Source organism: Coccinella septempunctata, chromosome 4 (assembly GCF_907165205.1).
Source record: "Coccinella septempunctata chromosome 4, icCocSept1.1, whole genome shotgun sequence".
NCBI lineage: Eukaryota > Metazoa > Arthropoda > Insecta > Coleoptera > Coccinellidae > Coccinella > Coccinella septempunctata.
In genome coordinates, this window is record NC_058192.1 from 503949 (window position 1) to 528076 (window position 24128).

The following is a 24128-nucleotide window of genomic DNA, read 5'->3' on the forward strand; positions in this document are numbered from 1 at the left end:
TACTCAAGAAACACGTTCCTGTGATACTATTGAAATAAGTTGTCTTTGTTACTAGGTTTCTTATCCCACAGTTGAAACAATCAACTCGAAAATTTACATTTTCAATGGTGCTCGTGTGAACGAGTGATCTGACAAAAATTGGACCAACCCCAACTCTCCTAGCTCTAATGAAATTCAATTTAATAAGGAGAGTCTCTCACTAAAAATAATCCGAAGATACAACTACACAATTAATTTTATATATACGAAAACAGATGTATTTGATCACTAAGGTCAGGAGAGCAGAGAATGATTCACCGTATAACTATCCATTAAGACAAAAATTCAGGAGGTTTGAGTCAACGAAGGCTGTATACAAAATTCGAATTAGTTCGTATGAAATTGGGTTGAGGAAGATGCGAAGTGTCTGAACGCTAACTTTGAAGTTGGTAAATGTCATCATCAAAGAAGTCCTTGACGAGGAGTCCTTGACTTTGTGTTTGGGAGGGCTCATTAGAATTCATTAAAGGCAAATGGATCTGAAATCAGCAACAGATACCTGTTGGAGAGTGGTTTGATGTTGGGTTTTCGTTCATAGTTTTCAAACTTTTTCATTCCTGAACATGATAGCAAACTGATGGGAAATCTATACCAAAAGCTGTGAAAAACTACACTATTTCAAACAGAACAAACTTCCTGAAAGTATTTCCGTCAACGACAATTCTCAAATGTCTTTCCCCAACATCTTCGGTTTACTATTCATCAGTCGAATTCAGGAAGCTATCAATTGTTTATATGCTGAGGTTTACGCTGACCCAGAAATTTTTCTGCGGTTGATAAAGAATATCTTGCATAATGTGTTATAAATATTTGGAATGAGCTGACCTCCACATCGACCATCGATGTTAAATGCGGAATTTGAATGGAAATAGTGTAAACACGTTGATTTGATGGTCTCGAGTAATTGATTCGAGATCACCATTGATATAGCTGACCAAAAATGTCAATCTTCTTCAATATTTCGTTCATATGCGCAAATAGAAATTCTGGCTTATTAATAAATCTCGAGAACTTCCAATAAAAACACATTGGGGTATATTTAGTATTGAGAATCACATTTTTCCATAGGATATTGTGAAAGTATATCCGTTTTCACCCAACTCGTAAATATATTACGTAAAATATTAATGTGTCTCCATTCAAAACATGTGGACCATTCGGAAAAGCGCAAAATATTGCGACTCTAATTATGGAAGGTTTGATTGGAGTTACAACGACAAGGTGGCCACTTTATTTACCTGATTTTCCCACGTGTGATTTTCCGATGACGGCCAGGCGGACTTTCGCCACTGTATTTTTGTCGTCCGTCTTCATAATCTGAAAGGAAGAGCATCGTTAATTTCTAACATCATAACGAAGGATAAAACTATAAAAAAATTAGAGCGAGGCATAGTTTTCGATTTCTCCACTACGTTTTAGTATACGATATAGTCCTGTATTTCAACACCGTAACAGATTTATAAGTATCATTAAACATTGAATTCTTTTCGAATTTGTTTTGAAGAAATATTTTATGGATGGAAACAGAGGTTGGGCGTTTTGTATCTGGACCGGATTTTGGCTCTGAATCTGTTTGGTAGATGCAGATTGATTGCCGCCTGGTGCTAAAACGTTTTGCAATGTCTCCATCGGGCTATTGTATTAAAATCGTTATGAGAAGTCCAGTACATAACTCAGAAATTAATTTTTTTTCAGAACATTCACTAAGCGAACAAAACACTGATATTTTTGGAGGTCATGGATTGAAATAAGAGGGATAAACATTATTGTATGCAATAGTATGAATTGAACATCAATTTTCCAACATGAAATATTTTCGTCAATAGGAAACAACGGAAACTTTTCGCTTTTCTCAATATAATGTGATACTCTGTTCTGATTATAAATATTTGAGATAACATTAAGGGTTCTTGATGCCTCTTTCCTGATTGACACACACAAATGATGAAAGTGCGGTTTCTAGATTATTATTTCGAGTTGCTGCGAAATGAATAATTATAATCCGCATTGAGTAATGGCAATTCTGTCAATTTAGATAACGTCGCTCACAACCTGATACCGAAGTATCAGATATCGAACATTAGCTCTTCGGAAAAATTCCGATTCGCGGAAAAAAACAACTTCTTTGTCGGATGGCACGTGGAAAATTCTATCGAACGATTAATTAAATTGCGAAACTTAAACAATGCACCGGTGATCCTTCTCTCGCTAATTGATTTGTTCGAAGGATAAAGCTCTCAATTAATTAGAGATACCTGGATGTTTCACCTATCTGAAACATGTTACCTGTTTTTATCTCGAAAGAATCTTTCCCCATCATCTCAGAATGGATCAAATTTTCAGTATTGCTGTGGAGAAGCGTACTTTTATCTTATTTACTTCGATATTCGATAAATTTCGTTGCTTCGCTGCAACCAGAGGCGACCAACTGCTGTCATCTCTGACTACACCAACAACAGTCCACAAGAATTCGTCTCAAACAAGTCCTCTTCCATGCAGCTGCGATCAACACTTGATAGCAACAATCGAGTGCGATGTTTCGAATTCCTTAACGCTATTTCTGTACGCATTTCGACGCCAACTGTAGGCGACGCGGGCGTCGGAACGGCGCGTCCATCCGTTGCTTTTTTTCGGAAGTTATGCGAATTTTTTATAGCTTATATCGATTCGGACGCACGGTGAACGATGATAGGTCAATACTTTAGGAGCACGTGTCGGAGATTTTCAGGGAAATGAGCAGATGGAGCTTGTGGAGATGCTGTCGTTCTGGATTATTTATGAACCAGAAGGATCGGCTCCTTTGTGCGATGGAGTAACGAACCACTCTCAACTTTTATTTGAAATTGGTCGGATAATCACCTTCCTTTGAAGTGTTATTACAGAAGGACAAGTTTAGGCATCACAATGAGTCGATGTCCATCTATGGCACTTCGTACCATGTAACTTTAGCTTCTTGGACTAGCGGTACCTGTATATAGCAGATGGTTGTCTGAATTTGAAGAGCTAATCTTGCCTTCTTCGTAGTCAATGATTGTCCAATGAAAAGTAATTCTTGATAAGGTAGGACTCACGATAATCTTGATTAATTCTACCACTGCAAAATTTGGTAACATGGTCATAATTTTGTCGCCTTTGAACTCTGGATACCTCGAGACGTTTGAAACTAGTAGAAGGAGCAGTAGCAACTCAAATATATCTCTCATAAATCGGATAAACTTGGTTCTCAAAAAAAGTTGGCGTTGCGATCATAGTAGACTGCACAAAAGGATCTTTAATCGATTTGTTGCAGCCGGAAGAAGAGGTACATATTTCGAGAAATTTGATTGTGAAAACAACCTGGATTATTCGAGTGACATCTATTGATATACGACTCATTTTATTTTGATATACGCCGAGAAATACCGATGAGAGACGTTGAGAAATCAGTAGTGCCTCTCGTCAAAAATGCCTAACAAAACTGAATTTATGAATTTGGGGACTTTGTCTAGCATCTTGCCGTCTGGGCCGGCTGAAATATTCGAGTTATGTAAAACGGAATCTAAATTTAGTTTAGACCTGGTGCGACAATCTCTAATATATGGACGAATGAAAAGGTTTGAGCTCTTGGTTCGAGAGTATTAGGAATGTACCTTAAATATTTCTATTATTTTATGTTGAGGTATAAAAATTCTCTGATTCAGACATGGGGATTCTAAGCCCTCTCAATTTATTCACTTCTTCTGTTCTCTGGATTAGAGAAATTAAACTGAAACTCGTGAATCAGCACCTATCCTTCAAATTGGAAGATCTCCGACTGACAAATACATTGTAAATACACCCATTCTTTCCAATTTTTCCATTATCATCTATGAATTCATTCTGCAATCCATTATTCAGGCAGCATCCAGTAATTCGACTCGTATGCCTATCTATTAACAACTATGAAGTCGCTTTCAGATGAGCTCGCTATTATATCCCTGATCCCATGGAAACAGTAATAACATACGTTAATCCTGATTTGTTATCATCAATATTCATGACGGGAAATTTCCAGTCTCCAATGAAATTTCAATCATAATGCATTATATCAACCCACGATCGTTAATTGCTTGTTGCTTGTCTTTTAGGAATAATTCACCTTGCTTTGACTCATGTCGAGGTGTTTCAGTGACTAGAGTTCGTTGAATCTGAACGTTCGGTTCGATTTTAAAAGCAACCTTGATGGTGTCAAATGATGGGAATGCTCTTCCTTTATTTTGGCAGGCCATACTGTTGTTCAACGTTGACTGATGATTTTCCGTTCGAATTCAGGATGATGAGATAGGAAACAATACAGTTCATTTGTCCTTCTTTTTCCGCATTGCAATCTCCTATTTTATCTCCTTGAATAATCCATTATTTTCTCTATCATCAGGGAAATTGAAACCCGAACTTCATGAACGTTTGGAAAACCATATATTAAGAGAAAAATAGTTCATTCCATCCCATATCAGTAACTTTCTGACCTTGGCAGATGGACTTAAACTTTAAACGACTACTGATTTCTGTTGATCTGATCCAAAAAATAAGTTTCTCCAAAACCTTATGAAGATTAGAGTTGGAACAATTCTCAATGAGAGCATTATTAGAAAGCTACCGACTTTATATCCCCAAATATTCAGAGAATGGTATTTTTTGAACAATTTGACCGATGAAAAAACCCAAATTTTGAAAAATAATACAATTTTTAAGGGATAATGACGAAGAGGCTGTAATTGTAGGTAGATATGGAACTTTTGCCATATATTACAAACTCTAGATTCGCGTGCAGTAGTTCTGACATATACATGGGTTCAATCGGGACACCCTGTATAAAACCGATCAAAAAAAATTCCTAAAAGTACAAACACCACCTCACCTTGAAGATTCCGCTGAGGATCGGTCCCGAACAACACAAACAATTTATAAAATTGTATATTCGAAAGTCCTGAGGAATTTAAAAAATGCGCACGATATATCCTCGCGGGCAAAAAAAGTGTCCACGACTCCCACCAGATGAACTAGACGTTAGCGTGAATACTGAATGGACGGGCGCCGCGACGCTTTATATATATAAACTTCGGTCGCCTTGGCGACCGGATGCCAGAGGTACGCTGCCGTTTGTGCATGTGACTTCTTCTTCAGAAAGTTTTTCGCCCGGTTCGAAGAAGTCACGGTTATTTTTCGAAGATAATAATTAAAAAATTTAAATAAAATTAATTAAATTTTTAACAGAAATTAGGTGAGAAGTGTAGAAATATTGGATTGATGTGGTCTATACTTGTTGAAAATCTGACAGGTGCCCACGTTTAATCAACACTGTTAAATAGAGAATGAAATATGTCTAGAGTTAGATCCATCATAAGTGGATATTTTACAAAATTTATTGAAAAATAAGGATTTGTTCCCTTACTCTATACGACACACGAATCTTTTCATCCACCAAATTTGATCATAGCATACTTATTTGTTGAAATGGTACTGAATCACTTGAGTCAGCTTTCAGTGGAAGTTTTATCTCAACGAGACGTTGCTAACTATCTCCAGGCCAAAGATTATAAAGTTAACTCTATAATCTTTGGTCCAGGCTTCGCTGATAAAATCATGTCGTGATGTTTTCGGGGACTGACACAGAAACTTGCCTTCCCGATCGGTCATCATCTTCAATGGAAAATTCACCTCTTTTGAAGCTTGCAGTCCAATTTTTCACGGTCGCATACGAAGGACATTGATCATCAAGGGTATTAAGCATATCTTCGTAAATCTGCTTACCTCTTAACCCTTTTAAATACAGGTAATTGATGATGGCTCGATACTCCAATTTTTCGATTTTCACAATTTCGGAGGACATCTTCTTTCTTTTAATTTACTGCGTAACTCTGGTTTACGTTTTTGACCTCAAACTTCACACTGACACTTCTAATGAGTTATTGTTCGTTGCTATGGTAACGCAATATTTTTTGTGCAAGGAACTGGTCTAGGCCATAGATTAACTGTTCATTTTATCTATAGTCTAGGCTAACTAGTTATCAATACATCCTCGTACGTAACTTCATACATCAGTGCTTAGTACATATATAGCAAATCGTTTTTATTCATATAGTATTACATATATACGTAAGTTATCCACTTCAATTTTCGAGCAGTGAGAAGTGCCTACGAAAGAGAAAAAGGCAAAATCTTCAAGATCAGCTACAGATACATATTCCAGTATGTATATAGAAGACCATCCTGAGATGAATTCGCGAGGGCATAGTTACCACACAAAGAAACAATTTGCCTGGAGTGTCGAAAATAAGAGGAGCAAACGGGAGGGTGCAGTCAATTATTTTCGGCATGTTAGCAAGAAATGTATTTCCTCTTTTCCGGTTCATTGAGCCATCAGATCTCGACATACGAGATTACATCCTGCTAGGAAATCAGGACAGGTGCCAAATTTGCAAAAGTGCGAAGGTAAAGAACAAACGTTGGCGGTGAATGACTTATGGGTATCCTCGGACCGAATTGCATTTCCCCAAAAAAGAATAAGCTGATATTTTAACATCTTTTCCCTCGTTTTATCCGCAACATTCGCCATTTAATACCTAATTAGGTTAAGAACTCGGATTGAAAACTGTCACGTGCAGATGGACAGCCTGTTGAGACTTCATCAACATGAACGATGCTTATATAAAAATAAACTTTGACGTCTTTCAGGTATAAATGGAATCATTCTTTCCTACTCATTTCCAAAAATTTTGGTTGTTCCTTTATCGATATAACAAAAGTGACACGACCCTAGATATGTGTGTGATCCTTCACCTACAGTTTACGTCAAAAAAATGTCTTCTTCAAGCAGGTTCCACTATTTTACTTCCTCTCAGTTCACGTTGTCGGATAAGTTTGTTTTTTTTTCTCAAAAGTTCGAGCTTAACATCATGTAAATTCACACTTCATGGCAAAGAATCATCGCTGGAAGATCTTGAGCGAACGTGAAATGTAATTATATACAAGTGCGGATGAAACTTTTATAAGCGTTAGAAATATTCCGGAACCATGTTGGGCCAACAGACTTTAATTTGATAATCCGCTGCCTTCACCAGGAAAGTTCAACGTTCTTCTATTCAAAACTCAATTTAAACAACAGACGCGATATTTCGTGAATCTGCATTGATTTCCAAGAAAAGTCTGCTGGGCTAATCACTATTTTAGTTTCTTGAATCCAGCTTCAAGTTTGGTTTAAAAAATCAGACATGGTTCCTCAAGAAAACAATACAAATTTCACATATCGTGAAATCTACCTAAGAACTAAGCATAAAATTGTTCGAAAAACACAAGGAAGTCAGTTTCCACGTAAATTGCGAGCCAGTTTGTGAGGCAATTTCAGCAAAAATCGAGAATAAAATATTTATCTATATCGAACATATTGGGACGATCACGAGAGGATATCCATCTAAATTTAGTCCATTTCCAGCTAACGCTTCATCTCCTGTTCAAAAATTCAAACTACGAAGGCTGAGCACCATTTGTCGTCATGCGTTTTCAAAATGGAAATTTTCATTGCTTGGGTTGGCATTATTTGGAAAAGTTACGGAAATGAGATTCTGAAGAACTCGGGAATTTCAGCATTGTTCAAAGTATTGAATCCGGATTTTAATATACAGACAGACCAGTATAAAATATACAAAGGAAACAACATCTGAGATACATATTATTATAAGGCCTGGTACTTTCACTTGCGAATAAATTAATTTATTCGGTAGATGTAAGTCTTATTCTTAGGATAAGTAAAAATGCTGTCTTTTCACTTTCAGCTAGTGTTATTCATCGAATAAATCTGTCATAGAAACTTAATAATAAGAGTTTCTTTGACATAGATCGAATGTCGATACGTCATTATTGGTAGAATTTTTTAGATTCTGGATGTATGGTTATTCTTTCTTCTACAATGCGGTGTCTTATTTTACATTAATCAGTGGAAGGTAGTATACCGTGCTTTCATAGATATGTTATTCGTGAAATAATTTCATCTGGAAGCACCGGTATCCTTCAGACATAGACATAGAGATGTCTCTATGTCTATGCCTTCAGATAGGAAATTATCTGACAGATACTTATTCACAGTGAATAAAATTTATTCGAAGAGTGAGAGTGTTTCAGTAACAATGCCCAATTTTAATTACCAACGACTAGATGAATGATACGAAGAATTATGATAACGACAGCAACCAAAAACGTTTGGTGTTATGCTTTTTAACCCCCCCCAGAGGAAACACAGCTTGGAACTAAAGGTATGTGTGTCGGAAAATGCTTCATTGTTGATCTGCTGCAGTCATTTAGAAAACCCGATATCTGACTGGGTTAATACCAGCCATTCATTATGAACAGTTTCGAGTTCCAAATTTCTTAGCTGCCACAGATTTCATTTCGCACTTGGGAATTATGAATTCCCCGTCACGAAAATGATTTACGATCGTTAATGATATTCAGGTCAAAGCCGTAAATTTGAATCATTACCGAAATGCGAACAATAATATTGAGTGACGGAAAATCGGATTATTCCGAGGAAAATCATTTTTTTGAAGAACTGATCTCCACGAAACATAAATTTCTCTCGGATGAATCAACTGATGGTCCAGAAATACTTTAGTTCGTTATTAATTTGTTTCACAAATTGGCGCCATGTAGCTCTGTTTAATCCTGTCGTAAGAGGCGAAGGTAAACAATAATCAGGAACGTTTTCCTGAATTCTTGGCTTGCCGCAGATCGCGCGGTGAAAATAAATCTTTCAACGCCATAAAAGTGTAAAATGTTTAGGCAAAGCTTCGGTTATCACAGGAAATATCGATCGGAAATGGGTCTTCTTGGGTATTTCCAGCTATAAAACCCATCTCTCTGAATGGAGATATCCTAGAAGGGGTCTGAAGTTAAATATCTGGAGACCAACAATAAATCAATCTTGAACTTCAGCACATTTTGTTGAAAATATCAGCATACTGATCCCAAAGGGTCTGTAGACACAATCTATGAGGAGAATTTAATTTTATCGATACATTTTCCGAGCTGTTTCATCAGATTGAGATTATGGGCGGTTATGGACCAAAATTTTGACGGTTCTCTAATTATAGGTTAAAAGATTGTTGTTCCTCTTCGAAAATAGACACTTGGTTAGTCACAAATTTATTTCTGTTCAGTAGCCAACAATAATGAAAAGGTTACATTGCGGAAGACATATAGGTGAGTCTGACCTCCAAACTTAAACACTTGTCGAAAAATCAGAGAAAGATTACATGTTATCATAATTCACCGTTTTATAAATGTAACCTCTGAGGGATATTATTATAGCCACGCATAATTTATTCACTTTAGGCTTCCAATTGGTTCAGTCCGTTTAAAAAAAATGGCCCATCACATTATTAATCTTATATCAACGAAATACTCTTTTGAGTACACATAAAAATTCCTTCACTCAATCATAACAGCTACAGATCTTTATGTTTGGTGATACATAACGAACAGAAGATGTAAATCTGCATTTTATCGGCATTCACGTTTACGAAACATGCTCATAACCACCGAGAGAGCTTCAAGACCTCCCAATCTTCATTATGTAATTTCCTTCGTTAAGTAAAAATGCATTGTTAACGTACAATAAGACGAAAATAGTTACTTTTGAATGGAAGCCGAATTTATCGAGTTCGAGCAAGTTGCCACGAAAGTTTCCCCATTAATTTCGATAAACCCGAGCTGAATTTATACCGTTGTTTTCATTAAAAAGATTTTATTTGGATGGATTTTCACAGGGTGAGAGAAGGATTCATTTAATTATAAGTTCTGAATACCTAATGAAGAATAAAGGTTGGTACATGATGGCTCTGATCGGTTTATCCATACATCAGAGCCGAATGGGAATATTTAGTATACTTTCTACTTCCTGGGAAACATTGAGTTTTTTGTGAGTTTTTAGAGAAGTGAAAATAGTCTACGTGGGCTATTTGTGCCTTCAAATATCTTCGAAGTTGAATTTCCGTATCCAATTGTTAAATGAGATTTCAGGCCAATTTTTCCAGAGAGTTTCCTCGCCAATTCTTCCATCGTTCTCTTAATTAATTTTCTTCATGATTTTTCACGTAATGTCCATATCTATGTCAACTAGCAGCCTACGGGAGTTTTCCAATGGCCTGTATCTTGATACGACACTCCAACAGGAATTGATTTCATATTACCTATAGGTATACGTTACTTTCGCCGAAGGTCTTGATATAATTGACGAGTTACGAGAAAATGGAATAACACCGGGAGGTTTTTCCACCGATTTTTTCCGCTTGACCTAATTAATTTTTACCTGTAATCCTACCGTAATCTATTTCGTCCAAAAGAGGCTATCATTCAAATTTCTGATATCCAATATTCCGGATATTATGAAAGCAGATAATTATTTATTGGTTTCTGATACAAAACAAGTCTTAATTCATATTGGAATGATAAAAAAGCCTTTGAAACAGTTGTCAGTTATTCATTATACGATCTCCATTTCTCCAGCTGACCTGTGTCATTTTCTTCACCTGCAAATATTCGTTATTGAAAAACTTAGAAAATATATCAGTCATCAACTCTGGTATTCATTTAGTACAACAAAGCATAAACGAAAAACGAACAAAAAAGAAATATAGCCACTTAGTGTGGAACGTTAAAGTTTGATATATTTTCAGTAATACGTACTTACACCGAAGGATATTCTCTAATTAGCATTTTCCGCTCAATTCACCGTGCTTTTCATCGAAATATTCAGGTCAAGATCCAGATCTACTTTCACCAGACGACTAGAGAATCCGTCCTTTGAATCTAAACCCAACTTGATGAATAATATGAGGAAAATAACCCGAATAGATAAGTCAAGAAACGAAGTATGAAATTCGTCAAAATTTTTACACGAAAAATTCTAGCTAGATGAGAGATTTCGCTTTTGAAGTGGATCTCTTTCAATGCTGACCTAGTTAATCGGTATATCGTTGTTGAAGCAAGCTTATAGGAACAATGAAAGAATCATGTCACCAAATTAGAATAGCTGAACGGAATTAGACAAGTTATAGATCAACATCAATATAGATCGAGAAAGTTTCGCACGATTTGAATTCATGGTTACGGAAATTCTGAGAGGCCTGAATGCTTCGCATTTTGGGAATGTTCATTCAGTTCGATAAACAAAAAGATTGTAGAACTGGAAAACAACACAACTTTTTCGAGAGGAAGGAAAATCTTGAAATTTTCACATGATACCATTTTAAGTCGTTGATTTCCTCGATAGGACTGAACTATGTGAGAAACGATGAGATTGTTGAGGAAAATAAGTGTGAATTTAAATGGGGAACTTGGAAAATCATCCCTTCAAAAGGCTCCTTCAATTCTTCACTCAATTAATTATGCAATAGTGTTGTTATTCCAATATCGGTATAAACATGATTCAAAGTTATATTTTCCCTGAAATTGATGGCGCATTTCATCCGGCAGTGTGTATCCAACACGTTCTACTTAAAAAAGTAGGTTCGCTAATCAATTAAACGGTGTTTGAAAGAATAATCAGTTTTCCGAGAATAATTTGACAAACTCGGCCTACTTTGCCATCCCCAAACGAGGGTGTTCAGTTACCACCTCCCAGTTGACGAGTGATTAATAATTATTCGACCTAATTTACGTCTATCGATATTTTATCAATCTCGTTATTAGCAGGTATTGAGCAGGAAATAGGTATCTGTAAAATTTAGAAATCTCAGAAGTTTTTTCCTTAGAATGAAAAATCGACCTGTCCGAACGTTTTTATTGTAAAATTCGGTTCTGTAGGTTGGCAGTTTTCAATGGCTCACTCTGTACATATGGGTACATCGCATATACAACGAAAATGAAGTAAGTGAACAGCAATCAAACCTCAAACACTTCCTTATACGTCGTTCACTGGACTCAAAACGATTTGGACGAGAAATTGACTCCGTCTTCTTCATTAATTCGAAAAAATTGAGGATCTGATATCACCGCATCGGAATTAAGAGCAAGGACAAACGTGGCAAATGAGATGGCACGTGCACAACCGCTTGTATAGGTAAAATTTTAACTCAAAAGGCATAATTATAATTGAGGAACGCGTAGGAGATGAGAAAGAAAAACCTAGTCTATCAAACACGTGTGGGTATTATATTCTTGATAGGATAATGGCAGTCTGCGGACTGTACACAGCAACGAGCTATTCCATTATACCCTACGATAGTATTCCTTGATTTAATCCACAGATATTTCTTGAGACAGTGTTTTTGATCGAAACTTTCAAAATCAATTTTGTCTAACCTTACTATAAGTAAAGTAGAGTAGTTAGTAGAGCTCTAGAATAAAGCAATCTAGCTTGCCATTTCAAGCAGGTTTTAACATTATGTAGACATCTAAATTTAATACATCATTTTATAAACCTTAATTGGCTTGCATGTCCCATTTCAGTTTCTAGAAATTTTAAAACGAAGGCTCATATTCAACTAGACCTGATTGATTATAATATGAATTCATTTTGTATTGAATGCTGGAAATACAGTGAGAAACACCCTGTATATTATTGCCTTCACTTAAATTATACCCACTTTAACTCAACTGAGCAGTGTACATCAGAAAAAAGAACATTTTGGCGAGCTAGGCTGAGGTTCTTGATTCTAATCGATTCAGCACGTTCGGAAACATGAAAACAATGCCGATTTATATCATTCAGCCTCGTCAAACAAACAACTACCTACATCTTATGCACGATTTGATTATTCTTTGTTGTACCACATGAGTATATTGAACTCAATGGTTGTACGAATAATGCAGATGAACATACGTCTATCGATTGGAAGACACACGTGTACTAATAACGTGTAATGGGGCACATGGTTCAATTTCATCTCATTTTCTCTGATTGAGTCTAAGATAATCAGTGGCGGTTCCACGTGTGATTTCGGTGGGAGGGGGGCATAATTTTATATTTGAAATTCTGTAATGTGTTTGCTGATCTAAAGTAGGTTTACTTCAAATTTATTGCAATATAAGCTATATATGTCTGAAAGAAAGCAATTTTGAAACTTTTTCTTATTAGAAGTGGGAAATAATATTCAGATTTAACTGAACTTTTAACTTTTTGGGAATTTTTCGAAGGTCAATTTTCGAGTCGCCTATCTTCTAGGAAAATCATCGTAGATCTAAATGTGATACATATTCTGAAAGAGCAACTCTTCTAGTAATAAATCTGAGAATTTCATTAATCTCGGCACAACGGTTCGGTCTTGACGAATTTTTAACTGACCCCATCTTTTTCGAGAGTTTAACACTATGGAGGAACTAGAAACTTTCATTTGGGGTGAGATTAAGATTATGGATGGTACTATGGTACCCTCCTTGAGATAAATTAGGTTAAAAGACACAACTCCCAAGGAAAAAACTCCGCAATAATAATTTAATAGGAAAAATTCAGCGAATCTATCCCAACAATAAAAATTTTTAAAAAATATTTTAAAATATAAATTTGTAGTCATGATTGGCTACATAATATATAAATCACAGATAACTTCCATAACCTTTCAAAGTAGACAAAGATTAACATATTATACCCTAAAAACAAATGGAATTCACTAATCACTTGAGCCTCACAAAGAAGCTCACTCATTCATGTATCCTGGATAAAACTGCAGCTCTCCTATCACTGTTTTGGAATAGAGCCCTTATTAATTGCTTCAATTCGTAAGGGGTGAAATGTAAGGCAAGAGGACCTTTACCGTCAGCCCATCTGTCACTTATATCCAATAAAGACGCTCCAAGAACAAAAATCAGTTCATTGAATTTGTGCCACAGTGATACATACAGAAACACTTCATTAGAGTCACTGAATAATTTAACTCCTCGGTTGAGAACAATCTTGAATAACTCTATTAAATTTTCTGCAACCACTGCTCCAATATCCTCAAGAACTACCAAAGAGTTTATCAAAAAGTTACACATAGTGTTCAATATATCCCCGATAGTTTGGTTGTAGACCGGATAGGATAAAACTTTGCTCCAGACAGTTTTCAACAGTTCCTGCTGTCTCAAACACTGCCTAATTAATTTTTCAGTGTTGTCCTCCAGGGTTTCTAGGGTTTTTTTGTTGTGAAGGTTGGTCCCTTTCAGGATAATTTCAATTTGTTCTTTCTGTTCCCGAACAAAACTATCGAAAAACATCCTTCCCACTTCTTCAACTTGATAGAATCCTTTGGAAGAGTCATCGCAATAACTCGTCAAAACATTGTTGGTTTCAAACATTTGATCCCACTTCTGAAGTTGTTTATGCAAATACATGCAATTGTTATAGAATAATGCGACTTGTTGAGGAATGGTTTCGAGAAGTTTCTGATGATGGCTGGCTACGAAATCACCATAATTGAAGAAGATACCCTTGTAAGTCGAAAACAAAATCTCACAGTTTCCCTCAGGACCCTCACAAATTTCGTCTATCAATTCATGTCCTAGTTTTATCAACTCCGGAATATACGATGAAATTGAACAGTGTAAAATTTCATCAGTTTCCATTAACGCTTTACTTGAATCGTAAGCAGTGCCAACCTCTATCATGTTATGCAAATCTTTCCTCATGAGTTGTTTAGATTTGTCGGTGAAATATTGACATTTGGTCTGCGCATAAATTTCTTCTATATTATCTACCCACTCCCAATGCCTATCAAGGAAGCCATGACTCTTCAATTTATCTTCGAATATTTGGGTAGATTTCATCAAATTCTCTTTGAACTGTGGAAGATCTTTCCAATCTCTTGGAATTTCCTTAGTAACACATTCTTTCAGAATCGCTTTGGACAGTCGCTCTTTCAAAAAAGCTCCAATGAAATTCAACAATTTCAGATCATCTTCAATTATGCAATCCAAAAATTTATCTAAATAGTCCATCATAGTTGATACATTTTGGTATACCTTTTCGTGCGGATTCCTTTCCTTATCATTTTTTATTGTCACTTGTATAGCTGAAAAATCATCAGTTTGAACCTCAGTTACTTCGCACTGACATGTTATCAATGGTAAAAATAAGTTTTCCCAAATTAAGTTTGGTAATGTTGTAACTAGTTCACGTGTACTTTCATTTTTATAAATGGCTGGTACAATAGAGTGTAATATTTTCAGATTTTTCCCTGGTACTTTCATCTTGTTGATGTTTTTTTCTTTGACAAATGTACAACTTTTAAGGAATTCTGCTTTAAGCACAGCATTAGCGTTTTTCTTTTCTTTATTCACCATCTCTCTTAGACTTGCAACAAAAGGTATTATGGGTGAATGCGGCAGAGTTTCAATCAACATATTAAGAACATTGATCAATTCAACTATACTCATATAGTCAGTAGGATTCTTGCAAAAGTCTTGGAGCATCTCCAATCTCTCATGAATTTCGCACACAACATGTACAAGAGAAATTGATGTAGTAATTTCATCTACTTCCTCAACTAAACCATTGAAACTTTCTTCTGCTGATTTCAACTCTTCAAGAAGAATATCACCGAGTGACTGTTCTAACGAACTAAGTTCTGTTTCTATTTCTTTCACGTTATTTATATGAGATTTACTTCGTTCACACGTTTGGTTCATTTCTTCCTGCACATTTTCCAAGGTGGATGAAATTTCCTCCATACACATATCTAGCGATTCGTTTAATTTTGGTACTTCATTATTGAGATCGTCTAAATCGTATATTTCTTTTATATGGAGTAAGTTACTGATATAATTCATCTTTAATTCCTTATATCGCACTAATTTTCTATAAGAGGAAAGAAATTCAAAGATATTTCCTCAAACGGCACAGAAAAACGACAACACAACAAAGATAAATTATAGGTTATTGTCAAGTTGACAAGCTATGGTCAGAGACAAGAGACTTTCCCTTTCTCTATGGCTATGGTTATGAAAGAGATCATAGAATCAGATTGTAACTTTTTGCTCTATGATTAAATTTTCCTGGTGGAAGTTTTCCGCAGTCACTAAAAATTCGGCATTGATAAATAAAACCTTTGAAAAACCACATTAACATTATGTAATTTGCTATTACAAATCAAAATATTTCTTTATCTTGGAAATTTTCCTTTGGTAGGGAGTGTTATTGACAAAAGTATTTTCTTCTTCCAAATAATCTTCAGTAAAACATTCTTCATCAATACAGACGCTTAATTTTGAATTATCTTGCCAGTGCCAGGGTTTATAAGTCTGTAGAAAACCAGATATTGTTGTTCTAGTTATAGAATCTCCGGTAGGGTTTATTTTGAAATGAGGTATTTCACGACCCTTATTCTCAATCAATGTTTTATTTTGTTCGTGGTGTTTGTGTTTGTTGTGATCAGGATTTTTATTCATTTTGTTTTCCACATGTTTCTTTTCACCTTTCGAGTGCTTATTACCATGATGATTTCGATGGTTATCACGTCTCTGTTTTCTTTCCTTAACTTTCTTATGATACTTCTTGAGGATGGCGTAATGACTTTTTTTCAAAAAGAAGTCCATGTTGGCACATTTGAATAGGCACTCAACTTTATAGCTATTAGATCTTCCTGTATTCGGATATCTACGCTGTTTATCGATCTTATTGCAGTTTTTAGCGTTTTTGTTGGTATTTTTATTTCTATCTCCCTTTTTTCGATGTGCGTGATGTTCATGTTTATTTTTTTTCACTTCATCTTTTTGAGGGGATTTTTTATCATATTTCGATACTTTGTAATCGTATTTCACGACGTCCGAGCAGTTGGCAATTTCATTTTTAGTTTCCATCTCGTAAACTCTTTTCATGCTGATGCGTTTTCTCAAATCGTCATATTTGATAATATTGACTATACTTTGCTCATAAATTTCAGATGTCAAGATATCTCTGTTAGATCCTCTTTTATTGAGAATTTCCAAAATGTAATTGGCAACGAAAGATGGACTCTTTTTAATTGAGAATTTAACACTTGTTGTTCTCGATTCTATGTTGAATTCAGACTCGTCTGTGAATTTACATACTGCCTTTTTCTCTTCCATTTTTGAATAAAAGTCTTTGAATGTGGACAGTTTTCTTTTCTCTGGTCTGTCACCTTTACCTTGATTACCCAGTATGAAGGATGGGCTGCATCTGATTTGATATTTGGCACTAGAATCTACAGAACAATCCGGCAAGGCTTCTGAACTCTGAGAGAAAATACATCCAAAACTTATTCCCTCAGTTTGAACGCACTTATCAGCAGTGTTATAACTCAATGAATTATATTGGATATCTGTATTGACATAGACAACATTGAAGCGTAGATCTGGACCAATTTGGAATGATTTGCTAACCTTGGTCAAAACCCCTGGGGACTCTGATACGCTGGTGTAACACCTCAAATCTACGTATGAGTCTTGAGTGCAAATGGTTCCTTTATCAACTTTCTCCATACTTTGGGAGGATTTGAGTATCGAAACTATGTTTTCACCATCGCACGAAGGCTTTTCTGTTCCTCTCATTATAACATGGGAAGGCTCCAAGGAATCTTCACTTGTGCTTCCTAAAATGATTTCCTCTTTCTCGACATTGAGCCTCTTCAAGGTTATTTCATCAGTGTACAATGAAGAATCGACATAGTACAATCTGAATTCGTTTTTACCATCAGCAACGAAATTAGGACCTTTCTTCATGTATTTTTGGCAATTGGGATGATGTCGAAGAAAATCGCGAATTTTCTTTATTTTTTTAGTTTTTAGGTGTGAACTAAAGCTAATGAGAATGGGCAAGGTACTAGATGTTTTGTCCGAGTATGAATCACTTATTAACATTTTGGATTAAGTGAAGGTTTTGTGCTCACTGATATTATTTTGAATTTTGATTGAATTCATTATTTTGACAGGAATATAAGGAATTCTTGAAATTTTTCTCATGTAAACTTCTGACACAAAAAAAATTGGATCACAGAAGTGATTTCGTTTTATTACGTGAATTCACACAGATTTGTTTCCAGAAAAGAACTTAAAGTGCAAATTTTCACTTATATTCAGAAGAAATTTTACGAATATATATCAAACCTCAATATATCCGATCGTCATTATCAAATTTTCTGTTGGGAACTGTAAAATAATTCGTCAAATTGAATAATTCAAATTGGTGGCTCTGTGAGAAGCACAGATTATCAGTTCTCTATGGTGACACTGATAGATCATGGATAAATCTCTATGCTTCCACTGTATAAGAAAAGAGTGGTTCTTACTCTTTGGTAGATGATGAGGAATAAGAAAAGGATCATCCTCGACTTAACAAAAACAAATAATAAAGTTCAGATTGATAAAGAGCTGAAATAATAAAAAACATCTAATGAATTACATACCTATAAGTAAAATATAATTTTTGTCGTGAGATACAAATATTATGTCGAAATCATTTCTATCCCACATCAATACATAAAAACTTAATCAATACATTCTCGTATTTCAATTTCTCATCAATCACATACACTAGTCGCGTAAAAAATTTCAAAGCTTCAATCTTTGAACTTGATATCTACCACTAATGCTAGATGATCAGAGGGATACAAATCATTCGGTAAACCCTCATGTTTCTCAACCTCTTCCTCCAAAAAAGGTACAACCTGCTCTACCTCAGTATCTTCCTCAATAAACACATAGTCTATGCAGTTTTTGAAACTAGGGGTGTAAACCGTATACTTCGGTGAACCGCATGCACTCACAAACCTCATGTTGTGTTGCAAATTTAAAAGTCGATCTCCAACTATAAAAAAAGTTTAAGCCCAAATTGTATCGCTACCAATGTCAATGGTACTCACCTTTCAGATAGTCCTCAGGTTCAACTTTGCCATCACATATAAATTTGTAAACTGCCGAATTCGGTAGAGAATTAAAATCTCCACAAAGTACAATATTCACTTTGAAGGTCTCGTTCATCTGAAAGTACAAGAGGGTGATTAAAGATTGTGTAGGTTTATTACCTCCACAATTCACAGAAATCATGGTTTCTTACATTCAGTAGTCTTTGCTTCAGAGAGTTTAAATAACGGATCGTCATGTAGGCATGAATCAATCTAGTATCGTCATTGTCAGGGCGGTGTGACATTTGTGTGTTGCCAATCAGTAAAATCCTCTTATCCTTGCATTTTATCTCGAAAACCTGCAGAGATGTAGATTGGAGGGAAAACCTTTTGAACAGCTTTTTGTCGGTTTTCAGTATATCGTAGAGGTTCTGGAAGATCTCTTTGGACCTTATCGCGTTACAAAAAACGATCTGTTCGTAGGCTTTTAACCTGAAAAACGCAAAGTTTCGTCTATATACGTCGACAGCACTTAGGAAATGTGTAATTTTTCAGATAAATTCTTATCATTCTTCATCCATATCACTTGTGTTTAAAAGCGGGCGACTATAAGGATTATAAAAGGCACAAATATAATTAAAAAAAATACGTTTCCACTGCAAGCGTTCAGTCGAATATTTACAAGGTTGGCAAACGTTTCATTGCGGTCATCCCCGGCCCACTGCCTTTTCTGTGATCAGTATATTCTTCAGACTCACTTGAAACGGGACTTCCGTACAGCACACATCAAACCGTCACCTAAATAGAATCCTTTTCGATAAAATTTTGTCAAATATCCTTCATTTTCCAATTCTTGCTGAAAAAATTCCTGGTATTCGAACAGGTCAATCTCCTGCAGACAAACAATATCAGCATTGTAACCTGAAATCGACCAACATTACTTTCAATCACTTCGCACAGCATATGCACGGTGTGAATGAATATTTTCTGAATTATAAGAAAAATATTAAAATTGGTTTGCAGGTGCCATCTGCCTACATTATTTTTTGACAAAAAAATCACATCGCAAGTATTCATTAATACCCTGTTTATCTTACCAAGGATTTCTCTCAGAATCAGTTGTTTCCGGTAATTCATCACCATGAATTCGTCAGGACAATACGAAAAATCTTCTTCCCGATTGTAAAGGCTAGATAAGGCATTATAGGATACCACTCTATAACTAAAATATCAGAAATTTTCAGGTTAATACATTCTGAAGATTTAGATCAACTCTTAACATTTAGAGATGCTAATTTCACACATTTAAATAGATCCTCACCTCTGCCCAGAGAGTGTGATCTTTGTATGTGTATGTCTGAAATGAAACGGACATTGTGGTATTTTGGTGAGCTCCACAACAACCCCTTCCGAAACAACCTCAGCAGGAGATCCCTCGATTCCCTTAGAAGAGAAGGGAAAACATTTCATCTTCAAAAAGTACCCAATATCGTCCAACTTGATCGGGTACGAAACTCCCTCCCCAACTTCCTCCCAATCAATTTTATCCTTCGATCTGTACCATTTGAACTTACAAAGAGGAGCTTTGATGTTCAAACCACCTATTCTTGCGTATCGGATAGAGTAAGGTGCGTATAAGACGGGAGGAATGGATAAATGCATGATTTTCGGCGCATTCACACAGACCCCGAATTCTTGGTCGAAAATCGTCAATCGACTTGTCGAATGATCTTGCGACATCATCGACAATATTTTCACATAATCAGGAATTATCTTATATCCTTCTTTCCTCTTACGCCTCAGATATATTTCGATATCGTCATTTTCTATCTTGACTTCACTTCCGATCTCTTTCGATTTATGGTGGATTTTATTTTTTATTTCGTCTTTCGTCCGTTCAAGCAGTAAACCTATGGTTTCCGATGCAGAACATTCAGTTTCTATATCTTCGTCTATTTCTACGTTTTGGAAATTTAATTTCAAAGGGATAGACAGTTGAAATTTTTTATCCGTTGAGTTGTATCTCAAATGAATTATTTTTTCCATCTTTCAATTGACGCTCGAGAGAATTTATTCTTTACAATTTTTGTTATTATATAGTCAACACATTTGGAATTGCAACGGTAGGGTTATTATATATGTGCTCGTAAAAAAAGACAATTCAACAATAATCTAACATGTGCAATATGTAGATAACAGATATTCTGGAAGTTACTGCTATAATAAACTACAGCATACCGCATATTTTCTGCAATTGACAAATTTTCCTGATTTTCAATCATTCTGAACACGATGAAATGAAAATAATGATTGCTGAAAATCTTTCATTTCCCACTAGTGATATCTCAACAATTATGGAAAAAAAAATTAACAATTTCGTGAATGTTTTCAACCTTTCTTCTCTCCTGATTCTGTGCTGGTTAGCGTAAATTGTGTGTTCTGTGGTTATCCGGCTCGCGCCATTCTTTGTTATTCTATGGAAGATAAATAGACATATGGAACCAGAGACAAGAGAACTCTTTTCCTTTCTCTATGTATGGAACGCATGCAATGAGCTGAATGTGACAAAACGTCGTCAAAATTCATTTTCCGCCAAAAAAATTAATTTCGCTCTTTTGAGATAGATATGGAGATCAAATGAAGTAAAAACGTTGATATGACATCGTTTTTCTATGACAAAATTGGCGAATACTTCGGCCATGATGACGAAAAATGTCCATGTAGGGAGGAACTTCCGGATTTTGAGCCAGGTTTCCTTGCTAGTTTCGGCGTCGCCTGGATATCTGTGAGGTTATGACATTATTCTTCACATAAATCTATCATTTTACTTTTTAGTTTTTCGACGAACTTCTAATCCCTGACGAAATTCGAAGAGCGAGAGAAAAATGTAAACCTCCCTGCTGTGGTAAACCCCCATTGTGTCCTCCTATAAAACAAAAACCAAGAAGGCCTAGCTGTCACCGGAATCATTTCCCTAAATCTTCTTGTTCTTGATATTCCACTCAAAACCTTGAAGATATTCTATTTCTTATGAAAATAAAATAATCCTTCCCTGACTTTACCCCAATCCCAGTCTTTAAGACTTCATTACTTGTGATATTGAGTAGAAAATGACATCACATCGAAATATTCGAAAGGAAATTTAATAAATTCAGCGAAGAGCCAGCATAATCGGAAAGTTTCAAAAAAATTCACAACCAATGAAAGCTCAAATAATTATGTTCGTAGTTGACTGCAGTCAAGAATGACAAATCTACATTCATTAACGTCTTTATCTCATTTCATACCATGTCATGATTATTTGAATTTATTTCAAAAATTTCCGTGAATTTTTACTGCTAAATATTCTAGGCGTACCTGGTTTCTAAGTGAGTATTCAGCTATAAGTTTTTTTTAGAAATGTAAGTTGTAGCGCTCCAATGCGTCAAAAATCAGCTAGTATTGTGGTTTCCCTATGAAAAGAGGATTATTTTTAAGGAAGGGGAAGTAAGAGGCCGCTAAATCACCTACAAAATTCAACGTGAAAGTGATCTTGAAATCGTAGTACTTGGGGGTTCCCAGATGTTTGGTAATCTTGAAATGTCATATGTAACTACTGCACTTAAAAAAAAGAAAAAGAAAACCTACTTCAATCTGGTAGTTGGCAACAATTGCTTTCAAATGGAAATGACAGACAGTGACAGTACTGACCAGAGACAAGACCTTTCTCTATGGTACTGACAGTAGTTTTTTTGTAGGTTATAACAAAAATAACATTCAATACGATTTTTAAGTATGTAATTTCAGTACATCTATAAAAGTACTCAATTCGCTATACTATAATATGACTCAAGCACACTTCGCAATGTTCATTAATAGTGTTATGATAAGTCTGTCGTTTATTAGCTTTTTAGGTCCAAAGGATAAGTTCTATCGCCTCTGCAGCTATGATAACTTCTGATGGAAATTCAGATACATCGAAAAAAGGATTAATATGCAAGCCAAGTGAACTACCCATTTATAGTCCTGACATACCCGTTCCTCAATGTATTGAAGAAAGGCCAACTTGGTTTGGAAACTTTTTACAAGCAAAGGTATCGAGTTTGAGACAGTTAATTGATACTGTCGTCCATGAAGCGAAAGCTTATGAGAATGTAGCCGAAGACTATATAAAAGATGGAGTCGACAAAGCAGATGGTATAGTACTCCAAAATCAAATCCATTATGTCATTCATATTATATATTTTTTGCTTCAGGTGCTTTAACATACTTGAGACAAGAAAATAATACTGTTCCTAAAGTAGGAGCAATAGCAATTGGGGGTCTTACCGGATTAATTCTGAGTCTGAGAAAGGGATTTTTCAAAAGAACCTTATATACAGCTGCTGGAGCAACAGTTATGACAGCTATATGTTACCCTAAACAAACTTCTGAGTACAGTCAAATTGGCATGAGAGAAGGAAAAAAATATGCTACAATAGCTTATAACTTTGCATATGGAGGTGAATTTAAAATTTTGTTCTCTAAAGTTTCATGAAATGACTATTGATTTGCTCTGATTTCTTTTAAATAATTCATGAAAGCCAGCTATGAGTAACTGTCGGATCTTCTTACAGTTAAAAAGGGGGACCCACCCATCGAGCTTCCTTCTCTTCCAGAGCTTCCTTCTTCAGTTTCAGATACTTGGAGTTATGTCTCTAAAAATGTTTCATCACTTTTTCTAGATAAGGCAGATTCTGATAATAAATGTACCACAAGGGCAGATTTAGGAAAAGAAGATGAATCAGATGAAGAGGTAGTATGTCATTGCTTTGATAATTTTGATTCGATGGAAATCGAGGATCCTTGTCCTTACCTTTAACATTCCAGTTATACCTGTCCATCATACCAAGGTTTGTTATATTATATCCCATGATACCTAAGTTATTGACTAGCCGATTAAAAAATATCCTGTTGTTCCCAACAATATAATATATTTATATTCTCATCATTGTCTAAACTTTCAAGTTATTGTTGAATAACAAAACAACATTTAAATTTACAGCTATCGAGCCGAAACAGTTAACTATTTCTGAAGCTGGAGATGCCGCGAATTAATTTGTAGAATATGAGTGTAATGATCAGAGATGTAAAATAAATTTTTAGTTGCCAATTGTTGTTTTTAATTGAAGTCAATTCAATTCTGGGTGATTCGAAATATGTGAAGCAAACATGGGTACATATATCGTGCATGACAAACCACTCTCGACTTTTGTCTTTGTCCCATTTGTGTATAAAGTTAATATATACTGATAGTTGAAAAAATCGTTGATTGAATAG

The 24128-nt window shown here is 35.4% G+C and overlaps 4 protein-coding genes across 8 annotated transcripts in view; 1 reads left to right on the forward strand and 3 right to left on the reverse strand.

Annotated features, from left to right (window-relative positions):
- Positions 1-5067, reverse strand: part of LOC123312182 (ras-related and estrogen-regulated growth inhibitor-like protein) — a 30297-nt gene extending 25230 nt beyond the window's left edge. Inside the window, exons 1-2 of the mRNA XM_044896444.1 lie at positions 4916-5067; positions 1278-1356 (exon numbers count right to left, since the gene is read on the reverse strand). Of these exons, the coding sequence (XP_044752379.1) occupies positions 1278-1353 (76 nt within the window). The 5' untranslated portion in view covers positions 1354-1356; positions 4916-5067. The remainder of the gene's footprint in view (positions 1-1277; positions 1357-4915) is intronic.
- Positions 5068-13472: 8405 nt separating this feature from the next.
- LOC123310908 (centromere/kinetochore protein zw10 homolog) lies at positions 13473-15922 on the reverse strand. The gene has a single exon (XM_044894599.1). It carries the CDS (start codon positions 15796-15798, stop codon positions 13693-13695), a length of 2106 nt encoding a protein of 701 aa, XP_044750534.1. The 5' UTR covers positions 15799-15922; the 3' UTR covers positions 13473-13692.
- Positions 15923-18363: 2441 nt separating this feature from the next.
- On the reverse strand, positions 18364-21105 carry LOC123310909 (2',5'-phosphodiesterase 12-like). Its single transcript, XM_044894600.1, has 6 exons — positions 20152-21105; positions 19928-20052; positions 19589-19751; positions 19043-19322; positions 18849-18966; positions 18364-18793 (listed from the first exon to the last, which is right to left on the reverse strand). Exons 1-6 carry the CDS (start codon positions 20874-20876, stop codon positions 18546-18548), a joined length of 1659 nt encoding a protein of 552 aa, XP_044750535.1. The 5' UTR covers positions 20877-21105; the 3' UTR covers positions 18364-18545.
- Positions 21106-22045: 940 nt separating this feature from the next.
- On the forward strand, positions 22046-23961 carry LOC123310910 (MICOS complex subunit MIC27). Of its 5 annotated transcripts, none has more exons than XM_044894601.1 (5): positions 22046-22198; positions 22716-23006; positions 23066-23311; positions 23426-23701; positions 23854-23961. In XM_044894601.1, exons 2-4 carry the CDS (start codon positions 22757-22759, stop codon positions 23668-23670), a joined length of 741 nt encoding a protein of 246 aa, XP_044750536.1. In that variant the 5' UTR covers positions 22046-22198; positions 22716-22756; the 3' UTR covers positions 23671-23701; positions 23854-23961. The 5 variants fall into 5 exon arrangements, with proteins under 5 accessions (XP_044750536.1, XP_044750538.1, XP_044750539.1 ...); XM_044894603.1 differs by having other exon boundaries at positions 23426-23604; XM_044894604.1 differs by having other exon boundaries at positions 23534-23701.
- Positions 23962-24128: the final 167 nt, after the last annotated feature.